The following is a 23115-nucleotide window of genomic DNA, read 5'->3' as shown; positions in this document are numbered from 1 at the left end:
GTGTGTGTGTTGTATTAGAAACTTCAAAGATGTGACTTTGGTTATTAATATTTATTTCATTTATTGCACCACAGAACCTCTGGAGTCTCTCTTTGTCTAAAAGCTTGTATCCCATCTGCAGCACAGGAGGAACAACATCCTGCAGCTACAGCAGCTTTTAACTGTCGGACCTTTGTATTTTCATCTGCTGCCTTTTCTTGAATTTGTCTATTTATTTGTATTTTCACAGCTCTCCTGCCTTGAACACCGCTTCCGATAAACTGTTTTTCTGGGTTCAGATTTCAGAAATCTAAACTACTTCCAGCATCGATAGATAAAACCAGACTGAACTGTCAGTGCGAACAGAACCACGGTTGTATTCAAACAGTGAAATCAAGTCGGATTAATTTAATAAGTAAATGTTGAGTCTTTGAATGAAAGTAGGTTTCACAGTTTTGCTGGGTGTGAAACTGTTCTCAGTGAGGAGCAGAGGAAAAACAGATAGTTGATGCAATGTCTCCGCATCATTAGAAACAGCCTCCTCATTCATTTCAATGAGACCAACAGAGGTCAAAGTATTTAAAAGCTGGTCCACCAATGAGTCTTCAGTCTAAACATGACAGGAATCTGCCGTTGAGTCTTTTCCACGTTGCTTTCAACACATTCTCTAATAAATGCGTTACATCCTCGACTATCCTGGAAATGTAAACAGTCATTGGAATAAAATTTTATATCAGCAGCAGTTAAGCACGGAGCAGGCCCGCAGTATAAATGTGGCTTTATTTTCCAGCCGAGCTGCATCTCAGCAGAATCCCACTCGCTGCCGGACCTCTGCGAGGACCGGTGCAGCCAGTTCCTGCGCCCGGCGGTTCCCCCGAGTCAGCACCCCCTCCAGGTGAGCCTGGTCCGACTTCAGCCTCTCGATCTCCTCTCTGATGGGCGTCAGCCTCTGGATCACGGCCTCGGTAACCAGCTTCTTATAGGCTCCCGTGTCCAAACCTCTGGCCTGGGACACCGCCTCCTCCACGCTGATCATCGCCATGGCAGCGTGGATCGTCACAAGGTTGGACACTCCTGGACGCGTCTCTGGGTCAAAGGTGACCTCGGAGGTGAAGTCTGTGACGGCACGGCGGAGCTTGAGGTCGATGTCGTCAGGAGAGTCTGTGATGGTGATCGTTGCCATCGCTTGGGGGTCTGACTTGGACATTTTAGCGGAGGGGTCGCGGAGGGATTTGACCTTTCGTGTGGAGCCTGTGGAGGAAGATTGAGAACATTATCATCAATATGAAAAACAGCTGACACCAAAGTGACATGATCGGAATGGAAAAACTTTATCTGCTGTATTTATCAAACTAAATTAGTGAAGAATTAATTATATCTGTTAATCCTCTAAAAACTTATGTTAATGGATTTGTAGTTTTCCACTGTCCTATGTTGCTTCATCTTTAATGTTTAATTCAAGCACCTTTGTTTGAGATATTCTTGGTAAATCATTAATAAAATGTAGCTTCAGAGTTTTCAAATCTTTTATTTAGATTATTTAATTAGAAAAGAAGCCAATGTCAGTGGATAAACTCAAATAAAAAACATCCAGAGGAGCACAAACCTCAGCCAAGGCCCGACAATCCCTTTAAATTCAATTAACCTGCACTAAACTACACAGAATCCTAGATGTCAGTGCCCTCAAAGTGAATTATTTACCGGGAACGTTAAGAAAGGTAAAAAATAAATAAATCGTGGAGTCACCATCCTTCCACCAAGTTTAATCTATTCAGTAGTTGTTGTGTAATCCTGCTAATCAACAAACTAACCTACGGACAGAGACAAACACATGATCACCTTGGCAGAGGTAACAAAAATATAAAGGTGGGGGATGGGAATCATCATTGATGATGAATTAACTTGTAATCACATTTCCTTGAGAAGAAAAGCTTGTAGGACGGTAAATGTTGTTTGTTTTGTTTTATTAATCTCGGTGAACTTCTAAACTCCGATGTGACGGTATCCAGATGTGGACGACCTGCTGGTCTAACGTGTGGTGACACAGATGTGGGTCTGAGTCCCTTTAATGTCAGAGGACGTTGAATGATCAAATCAGAGAAACGGTGCAGGGATGAGTGAAGAGGTTCAGTCTCGTTACTGGAGCCTGAAGTGATGAGCAGGAGCTGAGATTTCCTTCCCGTCCTTATTTATCAACACCATCCTTCCACCATCCTTCCACCATCTCACAATCTGCAGCTCTTTTTCCCCTCATACCAAGAGTCCACATCCATCGTGTCACATGTTGTTTATCATCCGGAGACGACTTCATTTCAGACAAATTAAAAAAGAAAATCTTTGGTGTGGTTTCAAAGGGAAGGTGCTGACTGAGAGCTGAGCTTCGCCAAAGATTACAAATAAAGACGGATTCCACCAGTTGGAGCCGAAAACTGTTGGTGTCCTGTCTGCTCACAGACACAGACACACACACACACACACACACAGACACACACTCACACACAAAACACACACGCAAACCTGAGCCCCCTGAAGTCATCCCGAGGACACCCCCCCCCCCCCCTCATCTATTATCACTGTTATTATTCTGATTCAAGAGGAAGAGAATATTTCTTTAATCAAAGCTGCACTGCACACATGACTGACTCCATCTTGTGCTTTTATGATGCTGATGATAATCAAGGAGAATCTAAGTGGGCGGTGGGGGGATGCATGTGTCTCTTCAAAATAAAAATACATTTTTTTATAGCACGTTAAGGTCTGAAGTCTCTTTTAATGTAACATGTGATGTGTCGCTTTACTTTGAATGTATTCTTTTTCATTTTATTTACTTATATATATATATATATATATGCCTGTTGGAGGGTGGAGACCTGGCTGGTCTGGTTCAATGTTGCAGACAAGAACGAGAGAAAGTCAACTAAAGAGAAAACAATACAAAAAAACAATCAACCCATCTAAAGCAAAGAAAAAGTCATAAAAATGACAAATTAATTACAAATGTCATTTGCAAGAGTCAGGAAACTGGCCGGGGATGAGAGTTCCCCCGATTTAATTTCCTTCCCGTGACTGAAGCAGAAAACAAGAAGCCGTTCTTCTTATTAATCTCAATCCAAATGTTGGCGACAGCAAATCGATGTCCTGAAACTACAGTATAGCCTGTAAAATGAACTCTGTGAGTTTGAAAAAGATGGATTCTGTCCCCGCAGCTGAAATCCAGCTGCAGATCTTTGTTGCATGTGATTCTCTCTCTGCTTATTTTCCCCTGTGATCTCTCTGCGACTGTCAATATCTCATAAAAACATAAAATTGACATAAAAGAAACACTATGAAAAAAAAATCATACATGTTAACAAAGATAAAAAAGCTTAAAAATACTGAAAACACAGTTATTGACGTTTATTACTATGTTTGCAGCATTTTGCTTAAACCAGCTCGACAACCTCAGAAAGTATTTCAGTGTCTGGACTGAAATACAAGGAATTTTTTACAAAGCTGCCATTTTGCATTTTTCCCATTTGTTAAAAGCTCAATTGAAAACCCAGCTCCAAGACGGATAACATTCTGAAAATCACCTTTTGTATTCTTTCATAATAAAATAAAATTCGACACCATCATGTGCTGAGGAAACATAACATTACTCGATAAGTGCAAAGAATAAAAGAATAAAAATCCTCTCTAAAGTGTCAGAACATTTAAGGGAGTTCCACTGAATAAATCTAATGCATGAAAATAAACTACTGACCGGTGGCACCACTCATGTTTGGGTGAGATCCGTCTCAATATTTCCCTTTTAAAGCGTGTATCTGAAATGTGTGTATGTGTGTTCTTACTGAGCAGGGCGCGGGGTTCAGGGAACACGTCTCCGTAGCGATTGTTGAAGATGCGAGCGAGGTCCTGAGCCAGCTCTAAATGCTGGACCTGGTCCTCTCCGACGGGGACGTGAGTGGACCTGAGGCGAACACAGAAAACAACGTGAGCTTCCTGAACAACTGCACGCGCCGAAAACACAGTGAGATGAGAGAGCAACATATTGGAGACGCTCTGTGTCACTGCTGGAGCCGTCTTCAGTAATGGTTTCACAACTTTACAGCAGTCACTCGGGAGGAAGCAGTCCATTAATTTCCTCTTTAATAAAATCACCAGAGCATCAGAGATGAGGTTTTATCTGCTGCATCTCCCTGTCACAGGAAATTAAGGTTTTGGCTTTTGATGGTTCAAACAGAAACAGCTGAAGATAAATTATAACTCGTTCAGAAATCTGTTGCTGAAGGATTCATTCAAGTTACAATGATCCGACCACCAACTGGGCTCAAATCTAAATCCACAGATGCACCACCAGCACATTTTTTATTTGCAGATCATCAGACAGTTCTCCAGCTTTAAAATCTCAGGTTGATATTTTTTAAGGAACACGGTAGAACCCAAGTGAAAGAACTTGTTTTTCCTCATCTGTGAAAAGAAGAAAAAAAAAAAAACCTGCCAAAGCCACAGGAGGCAAGTGAAGTGTGTTGTTGTGATACCTGTTTCGGCCACAAGAGGCTGAATGCACCGGCCTAAACAGAGCACATGATTTTTAATTTCTCTGCGCACTCGAAACTCAAGATACTTTTATTTTCTGTTGGCAAGTTATGTTACGGTACTGTCGTGTTTTTCTATTTGTTAGAAATGTATTTGAATCGATGAAGCGGTTTCAAGGCATCGTTGAGGTAGCGCAAAAGAGTAACGCAATTTAGTGTGGGTTGTTGTGGATGAATGGGTCAAGAGTTATTTTGGGACTAAGTTAACTTCAATTTCAGTTTTTTTTATTATTTTTATCTCGTTTTATAGTTTTTTTTACCAGAAAACATTTCTGTTACATATATGAACCATTTCTCAGTTGGTATTACAACCTGAAGTTGACGTGGAGGCTCCTGATGAGTTCAGAATTTAGTCCACAATAAATAAATAATAAATAATAACTTCAAGAATTACTTCAGTTGATAAATTTAATTTGAAAAAACTCAAATCAACAATTGAAGTAGATTTTAGGTTGTAAAAAAAAATTGCCTCTGCTCCTTTTCCTTTAAGACAAATGTTTTATTTTATATTTTTTAAATATATAGGAGACGCAATTTAATATAATTTCTATCTTTCAGGTGACAGCTGTAAAATGACATGTTGTTGAAAACAATGCTGACACTTGGCAAGGTTTAACACACATCATCAACAGAGGGGTGTAAATTAAATTAAATTACATAAAATTAAATTAAAGTTAGACACCATTATTAAAAACTCACACTTTATTAAAGCCAGATTTCAAATAATTCAGTTGACGTCTCTGCGGCTTCTCTTTGAGATTAAATACAGGTCATCGCTCTGCCCCTCAAGAGGAATCTTTTTGAAAGCTCTCAAACACAAGATGGTTCCAACAATGAGCTGCAAATCATGAGTTCAACCAGGATGTATGGGCCGTATTTCTTCTCAGCTTCATCAGAGGCAAAGTCAAACCCGAGAAGAAAACTGTGTGACCCTTCTTTTAGAAGGAGAAAATATAGAAATGATGAAAAAGAACCAGACTTTTTAATAAACAGGAAACTAATCCTTTAACAGGACTCAGATTTTCTGGATTGTGAAATATCTCAGTGAAAGTGGATGTGGCTCAAAAATCACAGTAAATACTGGAAGTGATGATGCTCTGTCTTGAGCCTCTTTCTTTTCCACTGGTCAAAAGTCCCACTAACATCTGGCTTTTGTCTGCAATGGGAATGGATACAAACACAATTCACTCTCAGGTTGTAATGACTTTTGGCAGTAATGGAAAAATTACTGGCGGGTGATCACGCTAATTTCTACTTTTTTATTTTGGCAGTCTAGACGCTGCACCTATTTTGGCCCAACATTATGATGCACATTGAACAAATAGCCATTAACGTTTGTGTACTTATTGTTTTTAGCATCTGGGGAACAACAAGATGCAACAGTGATTTCTTTCTTCTTCGCATCGTGCAAGATGTAACACTAAGACAACGAGGATCCCATCATGTTCATGCCGTCGAACATGATGGGAAAAAACAGTAACACACGCTCCTCTACTGTCAATGGAGAAATGGGGGTTGAATAAAATGGAATTGAATCTCACTTGTAAAGGAGAATATCTGCAGCCTGGAGAACAGGATACGTGAAGAGGCCGACGCTGCCTTCGCTCTTCTGTTTGCTCTTCATCTGGAGGAAACGATGGAGAGAATCAGGTTGAGACAGAGGAAACAAGGAAATGAAAAGGAGAAAGAAAGAAAAAAAACATATGTAAAAGTGAGAGGGAAAGACTGAGTCATGTCGACTTTTCTTCTGCCCCCTGGAAGAGCCATTTTCACTTTTACGACTCATCGGTTCTCAGACAAACGGGGTGCGGATGAGTTCACATGACATTTTCCACCATGTTTGAGATCAACTCATCTGTTGGGTAAACAAAAAGGTGATTTCTGTGAAGCAGACGGAGAACAGGGAACGGCTGTCTCTCTCTTTCTCTGGCTTCCTCTCATCACGTAGAACATGTGGCTGGAGAGAATGATGTAACATTGAGACTTGTGAGAATCGTGGCAGGTTTAATGTGAGAAACGATCGTACAGACAACAGGGATGATGAGAAACTGACTTTCAATCGGTCAACAGAGGCTTGTTAAAAGATCTTTTGATCCGTTTAATCAGCTGTATGCAATTCTGATACACACACGTTTAAATACTTCGACCATTCAAGTTAATCGGAAATTGCAAAGCTGCTCCACAACAAGATTAATCACAGATAATTACAACTTTTATAATATAATTTATAAAAAAATTAATATTACTGAATAATTTCAAGTTCACTATTTACATTATTATAATTCTTGATATTTTTTTGTGTACATGTACATGTGAGCATTTCCAGCAGAAATAAAATGACAGAGTTACCTTCCACTGCGGCAGGTGTCGGAGGCGGGGCATGCTGGTCAGACAGCCGAGGATCCAGGAGAGCTCAGCGTGTTCAGACACCTGCAGGATTCAGACAAGTGCGATACGAGTTTTATGAATAAAATGAACTGTCATGTTCTGCTTCAAAACACAAACACACATGTTAAAAACACATCTCTGTATTTCCTAGCTCTGATGCAGCTAAAGATCTAACAGCAACAATAAAATATATCTTGAATTGAATCTGTTGTTTTTGATGCAATAACTTGGATCACTGGGTCATTTCTTCTCTTCTTTCATATTTTACTCAACTTGTTCTATTTGGAATAATACTCCCAAAACTCATTGTAATTAACTTACAAGGATTTTTAAATCAACTACGACACTACGAGGATTAGGGTTACGAATATACTTGTTGAAAAATCATTCGAAGATAAATTAAACAGATAAATAATAACACATGCAAACTTCCTGTGCAGAAACACAACACTGGAAACCACAGAAGTCCAGAGATAAATATTTTTTTCTAAATGGAATTAAGCAGCGAGATTAAAAGCAGATGAATGGATGGAGAGAGCGGGGAAGGAGAAAGGGGAGAGTAACTCCCTAGCGCCTCCAAGTGGTAGAAAATAGTACCGCCTTCCTACGCCTCAGCTCCCTCCTGACATAGACAGGTGCACCAGCTCATACGTGTCCAATGAAACATGTATGATATCAGCTATTAAACACTGATGCGTGCAGGTCAGACATAAATACATGTTTTGTCATAATGTTACTGAGCCTTTACTTAAACAGGGTTTCCTAGTGTGTGTGTGTGCACGCAACAGTAAACAGCTGCTTTTCGAATCTCTCAGCAGGACGCAACTCAAACTTCCCGTAACTTTTAACACACCATCTGCTTTTATAGGTTTGTTGGCGATTTGTTTATTGAATTAGTTAATTTAAAAAAACTGTTGTGCATGTGGTCAAATAATAACATGTTGTGGAGCAACGAGGAGGTGAACGTTAAAGAGCTGTAGCCCGTGCATCTGGCTGCGGTAAATTAACTCCAACATATCTGCTTTCATGGAGGCTGTGGTGGATGTGAAAAAAAACATGCCTGTGTGTGTGAGAGAGAGATAAAGTGTGTGTGTGTGTGTGTGTGTGTGTGTGTGTGTGTGTGTGTGTGTGTGTGAGCGAGCAGGAAATATCCCTCTGCTTCAGCAAATTAAAGTTTATGGACACGAGCTATATTGCCATCCTCTCGTTCTCTTGCTGCTTGAAAAGCATTCTGGGGAGTGTGACGTCAGCGCCAGACAGCACGGACATAAAGTAGGATTTCAGGAGAACATGTAGGGGGTCGGTATTCATTACACGCTGCACACAGACAAGAGATGGGACAGATGTCGACGACAGCGCAGGAAGGGATGGATACGATTTGAAGTGCAATAGAGAAAAAATACACTGATATTTAAAGGCTTGGGAAAAACAAGGCGTCGATTCATGGTGCATGGGAAGAATGCACCGCGACAAGAGGTATGCTAACGTTACGGATCAAATGGGCATTACAGTGATTGTGACTTATCGTACGGCCATTGCAGCAGCTCCTTCAGATTATGGATGGATTTTAGAGATCAGCAAACAGTTGATCCCACACAGTAACGCCACTTTTCTCCCTGATTCTTTTGTAAAACCCAAAGGATTTGTGGATCTGCAGATTCATTCCATTCACTTCAAGTTATGCTTCTTTTTTTTTTTTTCATCAAAGTCAAGTATTTTCTTTGGGTGGCTGTCGTGTTTTTACATGTGGAGCAGGCATGTTCGACAGGAGGGTCGCTGCGCTGCCAAGTTATGTGGCATGAAGCTAAACGGGAACAAATATAGGACTGGATGTTTGTGTGTGTGTGTGTGTGACTTTGTGTGCATGTGTGTGTTGTTTGTTGTTTGTTGTGTGTATTTGCCGGGGAAGAGGTGGCAGAGAAACACAGATGGACTGAACTATCAAACACTCTTCGACACACAAACACACACTTCAACTTTTAAACCTGTGTAAGTAAGAAAATAAAACACACAATATCACAGGAAAACCAAACAGCTGTGATCTTTCTGTCGACACTCTGAATTTAAACCTGAAACCTGGGATCAGCTGTTTGCTTCGAACCCTGAATCTGTCATTATCCTTCTCAGCTCCCAGAAGCAAAACGTGATGGCATGTGTGTGTTTTCATTCAGTTCAGATAACGATCAGGAGCGAGCATGTCGGTGGATAAACTCTGCAGATTCAGCAGAAGTGAAATAAACATAAACAGTTCCTTCATGAATTATGTAGAACTTCTATATAAATTCTGTTAAAGAGTTGTTGATTTAATTTATTTTATAATTTTGGAGGCAGCCGTGTTTCAGACTGTTGAACTGAATTACTTTGCATTGGCAAGTGTCCCTAATACTTTGTCCATCCCTTTCAAAGCTAAATAACAGACATTTAAACAAAACTGAACATCTCAGGCTTAAAGACGGATTATTTATTACAGGACTTAGTTTTAGTTGGTGAACCAACTGTTCATTATCTCGTTCATTCATTGTAGGACAGAGGAGTTTTCATTAGTATGACACTGCAAAGTAAAATATATTCACGAGACACTGAGGAGTTAAAATTTAAAGAAACATTAATCAGACTCTCAGGAAAACATCTATCATAGCAACATTTACATTCACATTCCAGTGACATCAATTTACCCGTAAATTATATGAACAGATACATTCAGTTGTTATGCTATGCTAATTTCCTAATTAATTTTGATGGTGTCAAGTGGATTCTTTTTATTTTAGATTCAGGGAATTCTGTACTTCTATTAGTATGCTACTACACCATCCATCCATCCATCTGTCCATCGCCTGCTCACCTTAGACTGCTGGAAGAGTATCGCCCTCTCTGGGTCGATGCCACACGCCAACAGGCTGGCTGCCATGTCCAGTATGTTGCTCCTCAGCTGGTTCGGGTCCTGAGGCTGGGTAATGGAGTGCAGGTCCACAATGCTGTAGAGCACCAACGGATACTGGTTCTGCAGGGACACCCAGTTCTCCAAGGCACCCAGGTAGTTGCCCAGGTGGGGAGTCCCAGTCGGCTGGATCCCAGAAAACACACGCCCACCTCCTGGAGGCTCCTGGAGAAATAGCAAGTGAGCTTTGTGTAGTAAATGAAGCGTGGGATCTTGGTATAAACACCATAAATCAACCAGATATAGCTTGAATCTCAAACTTTTATTCATTCTAGTGTTAAAAACCATACACACAAAAATCTTAAGCTTACTTCTTAAAATTAAGATTTTCTCCGGATCAGGTATATGTGAACGCAAATGTCAGAGTGAGATGCTCCATACTTTCTTCAGACTTTGTCCACCTGACCTCCTAGTATAAAGTACGTAGAAATCCAGTCTATGGGTGAACTCAGCAGGGGATCCCCCACTTGATTCACTGCGAGCAAGGGAGGAGGTAATAAAACAAATATCTCCAACTGAAAAAGCAGTGACACACACGTAGAGGAAATAAACGAAGATGTCAGGAGAGTTTGCGGTGATAAGGGCTGACGATGGTGTCGGGGTGTTGTAAACATGATCACGTAATCTACACAGCAGAGTTAATATGTCACTTCCTGCCTCTGTCTGCTGCACCCGGCTGCTGCACCCGGCTGCTCCACCTCTCGTCTGAATAATGAGGAGGATTTAATGTTGTTGTGAACGCACAGTGCAGAAAACCTCCCGCTGTTGTGCATGTGTGACAGACAAAGTAAAAAAAAATCCACGGCCAAATCTCCGGATTTTACCTGCAGGTCATGTCTGAAAATGTCTTTTGTCTTCTGTGCCTTCATAACCTGGAATAGCAGAGAAGAGACTAATCTTTGGAGAGAGCGACTCAAGGTGAAAAGGTGAGAAAGTCACAACTTGAGAGAAGCCTGCAGAGACTGAAGTGTCAGTAGTAAAGTATTGGCAGGTTTGGGGGGGCAGCTGCGGTCATGCTTGTATTACTGGGATGCTAACTCCATGGCTCGCACCTCTGTTCGCTCTCATACACCTCCAGCACGAAGAATGCATCACCTCACCGGCCAACACAAACATTTAACATCCAACCAACCAAATCTAAGGCCTCCATTACCACAACAGGGAAGGGAGGACACTAAGAGAGGGAGAGGGGGAGGTAGGCGCATAGAAATAGATCAAATATGGCATAGTAGCCCACAATGTCACAAACATTAAAACAAGAAACTTATCTAAAAGAGTTGGAGCTGAGACAGCATCAGGCTCCTCTAAAAGAGAGAGAGATCACTCGGAGAGTTTGTAGCGTTGGGCAAACGTTGTGTTTCTCTTTCTGCAGAACCTGGCCAGGCCGCCTCATTTCTTCTGGCATTGGCCTTCTCAACTGAACCTTGGCTTTCACTTGGCACTGCTGTAAGAGAAGTCTTAACCACTGCTTGTGGTGGCACCAAGCACCACAAGATACAATTAGAGGGCAAGCAGGGCGGCACCTGTCAGGAGACACGAAACCGCAGTGGCATATGGTATCCAAGATCTATGGCCGTTACACAGTAGATTAGGGCTTTAACGGAGCGGAAAACACAAAGACGCAGACTGGAAGTTGTGTTTTCATTGGGCAGTTAGAAAGACAAAGTGTTTGGCGCCTGGGTAACACACATGGAGATCCCACAACAATACCACGAATCAGTTCCTACCAGCTCACAAATGAGAAGTTGATGAAGGACCATGCATGTTTTTGTTGGGTGTATGGAATATGTGGGTGAGAACGAAGCTTGACATACACAAGGGTTTGGTCTACAATGAGGTCCACAACCTCCAGAATTAATGAGGGGCCAACAATGCCAGGGACCTTCATTTGTGTTGTTACAGGTGTGTCCACAGGTACCAGCAAGATGATGACAAAAAACACATGGTCCAGCTCTCAGTTATACATTATATCCAAGAATATAAGGGTTTGGATACATCAACATATTTCATGTTAATTTAAAGGTATTTTATGTAAGTACAAAAAGAAATTCACCTGTATTAATATTTGTTTATTGCAAATCCGAAGCCAAATTGTAATGAGACCTTTACCAAACTTTCTATATAAGAACTGGCATCAAATTTTCAGGGGAAATTCCTGAGGATGTGACGTTTATGCTCGAGTGCCTTGCCTCAACGACTAATGTTAGCCCTTATGTTAGCCTAGAAATGGAGTCTGCTAACGTCAACATACAATCTGTTCTCAGCACAACACAGACTCCAACACAAACTCAACATTAGTCAAACTTTCATCTCACAAGGCCAGAGTCAAGTCTCCACACTTCTTTTAGTACTGTGCCAGAGCTGGACAGTCAAATACAGTCTTTAGTGTCAAATCTCTCTCTCTCTATATATATATATAATTAAAGTTGAACTTAAGTGACCTCATCTATCAATACATAACCTAGTGCACATCACATCATCGCTTTAGGTGATGCCAAAGATTCTTGCTTGTGCAAACCTACGGAGTGATGGCTTCAGTTCACTTACTGGCCACTGGTGTCATTGATGAAGTGTTTTCTAAATGTTGCATGTAGAATTATAAAAAATACAACAACTCTGGAAATGTATCATCCATTGTTATTAGATGGAAAAGTGGCATTACACCCCACCTCGGAATTGGCCCTCAAAAAAAGAAGCTGTTCTGCAGCTTTCTACTGAATCACAAGATACTATTCAGCAGATCGAGTTTTCCTGTTTTTCATGAACTCTATATGATCAAAGTTGCTTCCACCAATAACCCATTAAAACTAAACTTCTCTTACATTCTCGGACTCAACAACCTGTCCAGATCTTAACGTCAAAGTTGATACTGTCATGATCTTACAATTACCATGAGGTTAAGTTTGTTTAAGCACGACGTGAGATGTGTTGCAACCAGCAACACCTGGACATTTCAACAGTGGAGCTCATTTTTAAACTTAAGCCCCACAAAACCCCTGAGATCTCCGTGTTATCACCTCAAAGATGACTGGCGATCATATGTTCCCCGGCTGCACTTTTCAAGGTTATCACAACTATTCATTAAAACCGGACGCTTTCAGAGGATATCCTCTTCGCTCACTGCTGGGAAATCGGTTATCTTGACAGCTTGCTGAGCTACATCACATTCAATCTGACTGAGGGACGGGCTCAGCACAGCATCTGAGATCAGATAACAGCTGCTCGGTCACCGGCGTGGCCCAGAACTTCTCCCTCTCTCAGCCCTAAGGGATCAAATAACGACTGCTCTGAGGCCAGCGTGGTCCACAAAGTCTCCGTCTACTGGCCTGAGGGAGCTGGTCACAGCTCGGCAAGAGAGAGGCAGGAAGGAACTGGGTGCTTATGTCATTACCGACAGGGTAATTGCACTGGAGTGCCATTGATGCTGAGAGCCTCTTAAGAAGTGTCAGGATTGATTTGGGTGTGGACGGGGCCCTGGGTCTGGCTCATGTGTGTTCTCACCTCGAGCTGACACGCCAAACGCATGTTCCACCTCTGCTCCGACCCCCAGGGGAAGCCATTAGCCATGCAGACATGGTAATGGTGTCATTTGAGCCAATCGAGTGTTAAATGAGAGTCAACAGCACAGCTAACTAGCCACTGGGCAATCACGGGTTATCACGACACCTCCACGTTATCTTTAGTTAGAGAAAAGTGTCTTCAAAGATGTGCCTCTACGATTGTTGGAGGAGAAAGCAGCTTACACAAGTAAATAAATCAACTACCACGTGACGACAGTGAAGACAGTGAACGTTGTAAATCAATTAATAGTTGTAACGAATACTGCGCTGCAAAGCCAACAGTAATAAAATATCATCCAGCTTACTTTTGCCATGGACTATATTAAACTTGTGCAAGTGAATCAACATTAGTTCTCGACTTCATATCTTGAAGGTGAAATGACACCTTGTGGTCAGTAGGATGTATCAATTAAAAACCCTTCAAAGAGTTCAGATGACTAAAACATTTAAAACCAGATTCAAACATGTTAAAGAACTACGACCATACACAAAAAAAGGACATTCGCTGATTAGTGGTAAATCTAAAGGACAGCTGAGGCTATGCTATCTCTGACCATCCACTTTCCACCCCTTGCCTCTCTGTCGTTGGATGCCTGTAGATGACACACATGCAAGGAGGGAAATTCTGGTGGTTCTCTCCTCATATTTTACACTGACAGGCCCGGCGTTGTCGTACTATATCGTCGTTAATGTGATGAAAGCTTTCTTCATCCATGTCTGCCATGTGTTGAATACATTAACGCCAACAGCTAGAAGGTTACGTACACTAAAAGGCCTTGTTTTCACACTTTCACTGCCTTTCTCGGAATAGTGTTCATTTGTCAGTGTGTGTGGTACTATTCATGGGGTTAGAGGTCATGTGCAAACACAGACATATGTCCACAAGTGTTTTAGTCTTTGCCAACATCAACACCGGTGAAGCTGTGATGGTGTCTGTCCATATGAGTTTGACAGCTCGCATCAGAAACAACACTGGTGGAAAGAAAACTATCAGACAGTCCAATAAAAAGCTGTAACTCGACCTGGTTCTACAAACAAACTGCATCATTAGATGGAAAAAGGCAGTTAATTAGAGGTGATTCACTTCATTTGAGGACAGAAAGGGATCAACACCAGGTTTCCCACAATTCTTGAGTCAATCTAGTTCCAGGAAACATTTCCCTTTTCTCCCCAGCATTTCTCCAGAGCCATGGAAACAACTGCACAGTGGGTAACAGAGGAAAAAATGTTGAATTGCAATTTGAGTGAGAGCAAGATAAAAAAAATGAAATTACATCCTCACAGAGGATTGTGCAGCAATGACAAATAAAGGTGGCTGGGACCAGATGCAAAAAAAAAACTCTGCATACAATTGCGTTTGGTTATTGGACTGTAAACTTGCAGCTGTTCTTTTAGAGAAATGGTGGAATTCAAGGTGTTGCCTGCTTCATGAGGGAGCGGTGTTCAGAAAAAGACCTCAGATTCACCATTATTATTATTATTACATATGTTATTATTGAACAGTTGCAGCTTATATCCAGCCCAAGTCTACAGCCTCACTCTGCTCAATGTTATTAATCAAAACCATGGCTTTGGTTGAGCTAAGACTTTCAAAACAGTGGATTTCTCTTCTCAGATCTGTTCTGGGCTGCTTTTCAGGGCTCATACATCATATCAGAGCCCGGGAGTCCTGGAGTGGACCACTGACATCTCTCTCACCGAGAGGCTGATGAGCGGAGCCGACAGTCGCCTCCATTTTACCGCGCCAATTTCAACAAGTCTCAAAACCACCTCTGGGATCATCACCGCTTGCCCCGCTGTGAATTACCGTCAGCTCTTTGTGGCCCGGGTAAGTGCTCCACATCTGACAGTGGCTGCAGAGCATCAAGACGGGCCTGACACACAGGATCCAGTGTTCTTCTTCTGTCCTGAGCGCCCCATGCACCCCATTAACACCGGCATCCTGCTGACATGCACCATGACACACCATTCCTCTATATCTTTCTTCATCTCTGTCTTCCTCTCACTTTGGGACCTGTTAGCGCGGGCGACCAACAGAGCCGCACTTCAATGAGGTATCGAAGAGGAAATGGGGTTTACTGTATAACACCCCCCTTATCCTAAAATGTGTGTGTTTGTGTGTGTGTGTGTGTGTTTGACCAGTGTGGGAACACAACACAGCTTGAAACAAAGTGCAAGACCGAGGAGAAGAGAAACAGATGAACGAATGCATATGAACAGGAAAATTCAAGAATGCAGCCGTGGACAAAGCAGGAAGAAAAAGAGTAAAGAATGTCATGGAGGAGGCAATGTGATAAAAACTAAACTTAATAAATAAATAAGAATAAAAGTGTGACTGAGTTCAGTCAGGACTTGGGAAGGTTTTTTTTCCTCCTGGAGGGGGGGTGGATGGGAAGGCCCAAAAGGAGCGTTTGATTAAATCTGCGGTTGACGTGTGGGACAGGTGAGATTGATGAGGTTCCTCTGAGCTTCACACTGTGCAGAGAGCAGGGGTACAGGAACAGAACGCTGCAGTGTGGCGGGCCGGGGCTCGGGGCCCGCTCGCGCCGTGGGGTCCCTCGGCTGATTAATGGGACTGGAGGCCCTTCAAAAACAGCACTCCCCGCAGACAGGGCCCGACAGAGCTCCAAAAATAACCAGGCAGCCCCAGACTCCAGCTCTAACAGGCTGCAGCTTCTGACCGATCCAGACTTCAACAAAGTCTGAGGGTGGAGGAGTGTGTGTGTGTGTGTGTGTGTGTGTGTGTGTGTGTGTGTGTGGGGGCGCAGAACCAAAAGAAGCAGCACATACTCGAGACAGGAAACTGTAATCTGGCTCATTAGAACCCAAACGTTTAACGACTTCTCTAGTTTATGAGAAGAAACAAACACTGACAACTGATATTGTATCAATAACAGTATTATAGTACCTGTTGATATAATTACATTACACGAGTGTAAAATGTGCAACGTTAAACCCAAAGTAGTACAAACTTTACATTATGTGGCAGCAAGGCCCATAATAAAACATGTCAATAGAATCAGATTTAGAAACTATTGGAGTTAAAACTTGTTATAAGTAATTAGTCGAGTTCAGAATCTAAAGTTAAAGCACTCAGACGAAAATAAATTTTAACATTTGCACAAAACGAATGTGTACAATCTCTATCTGCTGAGGAAGACTGTGCTGGATCAAAAACAAAAACAGTTTAAGATCCACAAGTTCATAGAGAGTTTCCAAACCACTGCAAGGTCATTACAATACTGTGTGCCAGAAGTTTACAACTCAGAAGACAACATTTTAATTATCACAGTATGAATATAAATAAGTAAAGAAAAAGTAAGCTTGCATGTATTTGATTGGTCAAAGCAGAGACTTTCTGGCAGATCATCCAGCCACAGATCAGCTTTTTTGCAGACGAATCTGAATATTTCTTTTTTTGGCGCAGCCGTCGTGCTTGGCCAACAAGTGGTCTGGCTAAAATAAGTCTGAGCACATTTGAATATTTTCTGCAGTTGAAAGTCATTGCCATGATCCATCCTGACGGTAAGCTTCAGCAACTCTTCGAATCAAATGCAGGTGACAACATCATCGATGTCAGCAGCGCTTCCAAACTCTTTCATTTTAGCGTCTCAAAAACTGTGTGTGGTCGGTGTAAACAACAAACTGTCAATAACAAGTTCTTCATCACACATCCCACAAGAACTATTGACTGTCACCAACACATCAGGTCTGACAACAGCTGTGTCATGAACCAAATCTGTTTAAAACCAGTGTCACCGAATAAAACTAAGTTCAGCTCAAGTTCAGACCAATGCAGTTTTTCAATATGTCCATGATCCCACGTAGAGCAGCTGTCCCACGTAGCTGTGTGCAGCTGCAAAAGTCAAGGCTAGCTTAATTTCTCTGCAGCTTTTTTCACCGTTAGATAAACACACTCATGCCAGAGCTACTTGTTACTTACACATTTTCAAATACTTTCATTTTAACCACTTCCTCCTTCGTCTGTGTTGACAATGGAGCATGTTTAATTTTATTTCACTGGCAGGAAACAAGTGACTGACAGGAGAGCTAATAATATCAGAAACACACACATAAAACACAACGCAGCAGAAAATAACCGACCTACACTTCATAAATTTATCAATATGTAATTATGGTAACTCTCAGGGCAAACCTCCACCAGCAGCTTCTCTGAACAGTGCGCTCGTTCCCTCCTGTAAAAGCAGCGGCTATTTACTTGAGTGCAGCTCAAAACCCTGACACCAGATACTTGGTGCGTTTTAATTAGAAATGTCAGATGGATCAGTCAAAAACTAAAACATGGTAAAACGACTAAGAGTCCCCTGGCACCACTGTGGGCAAATGTCTAAAGAGCGATTCTGTAATTCAACTTAGCTTTACATGCATTTTCAGAAAGAGGAATATGTTGACATACGGCATAGTTTTAAGAAGCAGGTAATGTGCACAGAGCCTGAGTGAGGGCTCTGGCAGGAGAATGACTACGACAGACCTAATTACGCAGAGCGGACTGCTGAGAATTAGCGGGCTTTTCTGACAGTTGAAAATAAATAGGGCAGTTAATGAACATCCTCGAAGGGGAGGCCATGTTTCCTCGCTCTCGCCGGCCGCTCCCATGTGGTGCAGGAGCAGCTCTAATGGTTTTAGCTGACACCCGAGTAAGTGAATTTGGAGCCGAGGAGAACAGAGAGGCAAATTAGAAGTCACTTCCTCTTTCCTGGAGCCCGGGGCTGACATGACTGATATCAGCCAATAACAGGACCACAGGCGAGGGACCCCTGGACGGGGAGCCCAGTATTTACAGCTGACGGGAGGCTGAGGTAAAGCTGCACAGAAAGATTTCTGCTCTAACCAAAGACTATAACAGCTAAATTTCACCACTCAGGTTAAAGTAATCTATGCAATGATTTTACATTTTAGAAAAAATTAGATATTTGTTGCTTTATCTGTTAAAAGATTTTCAAATGATGACATGTATATAGACAGATTTCAAACAGAGAGTAAAAGCACACACATCTTGGACTACTTGCATACCCTGCACATTCTACTTATTGCACACACTTTTATATATTTGTTTTACTTTTTTGCTTTTGTTCTATAGGTTCCTGTACGTCCTCTTAATTTCCTTAATCCTTTTATATAATTCTTCTTATAATGTTTGTTATGCGTCAAACACAAAAGCAGATTCCTTGTATCTTGGCAATAAAACTGATTCTTCTGTAAGACAACAAATTCTAGAGTCACATACATATTAGACTGATTGTAGATAACTGATTATTACCATTATAATAAATCTACTTCTATTTTCATTGTTTATTTTGGCCATTATTGAAGGTTAAGTTGTACAATACGTATCTGAAAATACTTCCCTTAGCTCACTTAGCTTGTAAATTATTTCTCACACTATAAACTATGGGGGGGGGGTTTACTCCAGTAAATTCCATATGACATAGAAGTTGAGGCGCTAACTCAAGACGGGTGAAGAAATAATGGATCCTAGTTAAGTAACTAAATTACATTTTTAATTAGATTCAACACCCATGTCTTCCAGAATTCACACCCTCACTTTGCTCCCATTTAAATTTCTATAAACAGGACTGGCATCAGACATGATATAACACAGTAAGTACAATTCTTCATTACTTTTAAGCTGAACTACATCATATCATATATCTTCCTTTAATAGTTAATGGGAAAACTGTTTTTAAAAATGCATAGAAACAATGATTATGTACCGTTTGTCTCTTTATGAAAAACAGCTGAAAACAACCAGCCGACCTCACTGCAGTCGTGAAGCTTTACATCTGCTCATGTTTCCCTCTCTTCCTTTCTTCCCTCTTTATCGAATTACCGCAGGTTATCTCACCGACATTTGCTAATATGAGTAGATATTAACAGCAAATTTGAACCACAAGTGGCAAAGACGGAGTTGCTCGCAAACAAAAGTCAAAGCGTGAAAAAGGTCACACTTCATCTTTGAGCCCGTCGAGGTTCAGCAGCTTTTTAAAACACATTTTCCACTTTTCCAGGAAAAAAAAAAAAAAAAAAACCTGCAGAAAAGCATCTTGTTTGACGCACATCACACCTCGGGGCATTGTGAGCGTGCCGGTGTTTGCACTCGCCCGGCCACATTTGGAGAAAATTAAAACAAATGAAAACCAACACTTCATTTCTGGTGTTATTGCTGGTAATGAAGCACTGCTGTGATTCCACCTCCCCTTTCCACCCTGTCGTCCCGTCTAGTTGCACACCTCTCCGGCCTCTCCCGAGACTACGACTTAACAAAATACAGACGGGACAGCGTTGAACGCACATACTGTATTACAGCTCGTACATCACACTACAACAGTCCTACGTGGGCAGACGGGTGAGGTTTTCAGCTGCACTCTAATGCAAGAACAGCTCAGTAATTAGCATCTTTGTCACACTGAAACTCAGCAGTGATTCTTGCATGAGCCAGGGGACTCGTTGTTTGCCTTAACACCCCATTTGCTTCTCCAAGGCAGCCTTGCAATAATAAGAAAACCCTTCGGCTGAGTTATAGGAGGCACGTTTCTCGGAATTCACAGTAAAACTCAAGGAGCGCTACAGCCGATATCAGGTCACATGTCACATGACCAGACCAGGAAAAGAAACTTCACTAAATAATCTCAATTAGACGAGGAGAAACATTTTAGTCGTAAAAGGAAGCTGCTCAAGTCGAGGATGAACAAGGTGCGTCTGAGAAGGAAAAACCCAAAACAGAATAACGTCTCAAGTCATTGAAAACATCCTCCCTCCATTAGGCAATAATAAAGCCGTCAATGACATTTAATTCATGTGACGACTTGTTTTATAAGTAGAACCACATTTACTTCAACACGACTCGTTTACTTCAACTTCAGTTTCTAATTCCTTCCATTCCCAGAATGCATCTGCCCCTGGGATTAGGTATAACCATGTTTGCTTGAATCTGAAAAAACACCTTCGCTCTTTGACTCGGCTGATAACAAACCTAACAAACAGTCACTGTTGAGGTTTCCAGCCTCTGAAAACACCGTCTGCTGTCAAACTAAATGCAGCTGCTGCAGAAACCAAAACTTCCTGCAGCAATTCCACAGGTATTCTCTACATACTTAGCTTTTTTTAAATAATAGTGTCATAAAAACAGAGGAGACTGTTAATTAAAAGCAAGACACTCATTCAAAGAGTACTAATTTCTAGACTTTGGGTGATTGAATTATTAAAGAAGAAGAAATTAAACATAGCAGTTGTCCTTAAATGACCGGAGAACATGATTGTGTGTTATTCATACACACAAAATTACCATGAACACATAAACCTGTTTTTTTACTGTCAAATATATGACATAGGATTTATGGGCCCAGCTCTATAGGATGAACTATATACGGTGAAGAGAACAACAGTCTTTGGGAAGTCAATTCAAGCAAACATTAAAGGTTTTCAGTCACAGCTTCTAAAATGAGAGGGTTTGCTTGGACAGTTTGGGCTCTTGCTGCTCAGGTCCGCTTGGCTAAAACATACATGATATTTATCACAAGTTAATTATGTTTGTGTTGTAATCACTCAGATGCACACAGGCACCAGATCTGTACCACAGATGGAGAAAACTCAGCTGATCGAGTTTTATTTCCACCTGAGAATGTCACACAATGAAATTCTTGTTGCTCTCGCACAGAGACGCAAAATAGTCAGGGATAATTTGCTCAAGGAAAACAGGCTCAGTTGACAGAAGGACCATGTTTCAATCATAATATTTGAGAAATTAGCAAACTCTTAAAAGATATAAACGCAATTCAGTGAGTTCTACAAAGCATCGTGTCTTTACCAAGCAGATTTAAACTGTGGGCACAAGTCATTTATCTTGATATAAAACTATATATATCTTGTTCCCACAAGATAATAACACACCAGATAACTAACGTCGTCTTTTGGTCTGAAAGTGTTCCAGATGTTGTCTCCACTTCCACATCTGCCCCAAACTTGTTTGTTCTTCTCTGAGCTCGTGAAATAAAAGTGACAGAGCACGAACGTGTTCGCTGCAGGTTTGGAACCTGTGATCTGCAGGTGAGACCTGAGTCTGACTGAAACATCATGGGAACAAAAGAAATGAGAAACACGTGAAGCTCATTAAACCGTGTAAACAGCGTGAGAGTGTTTTAACACACACAAGCAGAGAGTGTGTCTGTGTGTGTGTGTGTGTCTGTGTCTGTGTGTCTGTGTGTGTATCTGTGTGTTTGTGTCTGTGTGTCTGTGTCTGTGTGTGTTTGTGTTTGTGTCTGTGACTGTGTGTGTCTGTGCTCGTACAGTCAGTGTGTTGTACTGTTTCCTTCCAGCTGGAAACAAACTCCCCCGGTGAATCAAACACTTGGCCCCGCAGCTCGTACCTGCTTCTCCGGGCTCCTGGTTGCAGCGCAGACGGACCTGACGGGAGAGAAACGGGTCCGGACGAACCTGGAGACATTTCTGAAGTTTGTCCGCACGGGCAGCGCCATCTTTGCTGTGACGTCACGGTACGGTGGCCCCGGGAGGACAAACCGAACAAGCGCGATTCAGCAGCAGAAATAAATAAATGACGACAATGGACCGGATATGGAAACAGATATCAAATCAAACAACAAATCATTTGATTACACAAGGACACAAGAGCCAGACTAATAATAATAATGCAGAATAAAAGTCACTTGAATATTGCACCTCCTAAAATTAAAAAAAACACTAAAAGATGAAAAACAAAAAACTGGCATTAAACCTAAAAACCTGTGTGAACCTCTTTATATACAGTCTATGGTGTGAACATGTGCAAATGTTACTGAGATGCTGAAAATTAAGAGAAAAGGATGAATGATGAATAAATCAAATCAATATTTGGTGTTGATCCAAACATGTCACTGTCTTCTCTATCTTTATGTCACGGTATTGTTTAATGATTTTTTTCACAGTATGTACATTTGTAAACATGTAACATTCATGTATATAAATGTGAACACGTTTCAACAACAGAGCCGTCTGAGAGAACATCACAGCTTTCTCATTGACGGGCTCAACTGGCAGCTGCCAGCTCTAAATCCACATGTTCCCTTGGTGTCTACAAAAAGTCTGAGGAGATTAAAACATGCAGAAAGTTTCAGGTTTAAGTTTTAAGTCCCAATGTGTTGCTTGACTTACACTGGATGAATATCAGCTACAGACTCTGGATCCCTGATTGATTTAACAGTGATAATAGGTCTTGAATTCCAGTTGCCTGGTGGCTTATCTCTATAAAACCCAAGTCGTCTCTGTTTAGTGTGGTGCAGAATTACAGGAATCAATTCTTCTCAGCACCAATAAAATGAATTTAGAATGGAAAAAGCAAGAATCACTTAAATTAATCTTTTTTAAAGTTTGAAACAAACAGCTCTAGATCTCCTGCTCTCATCCAGCTGCACAGTTCTCATGTGTACATCTGAGCCTATGAAGATATGCGATCACTCTATCCCTCCACCACATGTACAGTAGGCTGCAGAAAGGTGTCAGACACTGGTTGTCAGAGGTCTCCATGTTAATTGGGCAGTGTTGTGTCTAGCTCGGCCGCTTCCTCAGCGACCGAACTTTCCCAGGGAGCAGCTGCAGAACTACTTCAAACCTCCCCTCATTACAAAGTGGCGATATACAGACTAAAAGTGATTATTCC

At 41.5% G+C, this 23115-nt stretch overlaps 1 protein-coding gene across 1 annotated transcript; it reads right to left on the bottom strand.

Moving 5' to 3' along the window:
- Positions 1-36: 36 nt before the first annotated feature.
- Positions 37-21989, bottom strand: wars2 (tryptophanyl tRNA synthetase 2, mitochondrial). Its single transcript, XM_020100565.2, has 6 exons — positions 21830-21989; positions 9787-10047; positions 6906-6986; positions 6098-6180; positions 3810-3928; positions 37-1230 (listed from the first exon to the last, which is right to left on the bottom strand). The coding sequence occupies exons 1-6, from the start codon at positions 21935-21937 to the stop codon at positions 782-784; spliced, it is 1101 nt and encodes a 366-aa protein (XP_019956124.2). The 5' UTR covers positions 21938-21989; the 3' UTR covers positions 37-781.
- Positions 21990-23115: the final 1126 nt, after the last annotated feature.

This window comes from Paralichthys olivaceus, chromosome 10, assembly GCF_024713975.1.
Source record: "Paralichthys olivaceus isolate ysfri-2021 chromosome 10, ASM2471397v2, whole genome shotgun sequence".
In the NCBI taxonomy this organism is placed as follows: domain Eukaryota; kingdom Metazoa; phylum Chordata; class Actinopteri; order Pleuronectiformes; family Paralichthyidae; genus Paralichthys; species Paralichthys olivaceus.
This window is presented reverse-complemented; position numbering and strand designations above follow the sequence as displayed.

Coding starts and splice junctions, on each gene's coding strand:
- wars2 (XM_020100565.2), bottom strand. CDS start 21,937: ATGGCGCTGCCCGTGCGGACAAACTTCAGAAATGTCTCCAGGTTCGTC. Junction 3,929..6,097: donor GCAGATATTCTCCTTTACAA/GTGAGATTCAAT, acceptor TGTTCGCCTCAG/GTCCACTCACGTCCCCGTCG. Junction 1,231..3,809: donor TGAACCCCGCGCCCTGCTCA/GTAAGAACACAC, acceptor CTTCCTCCACAG/GCTCCACACGAAAGGTCAAA.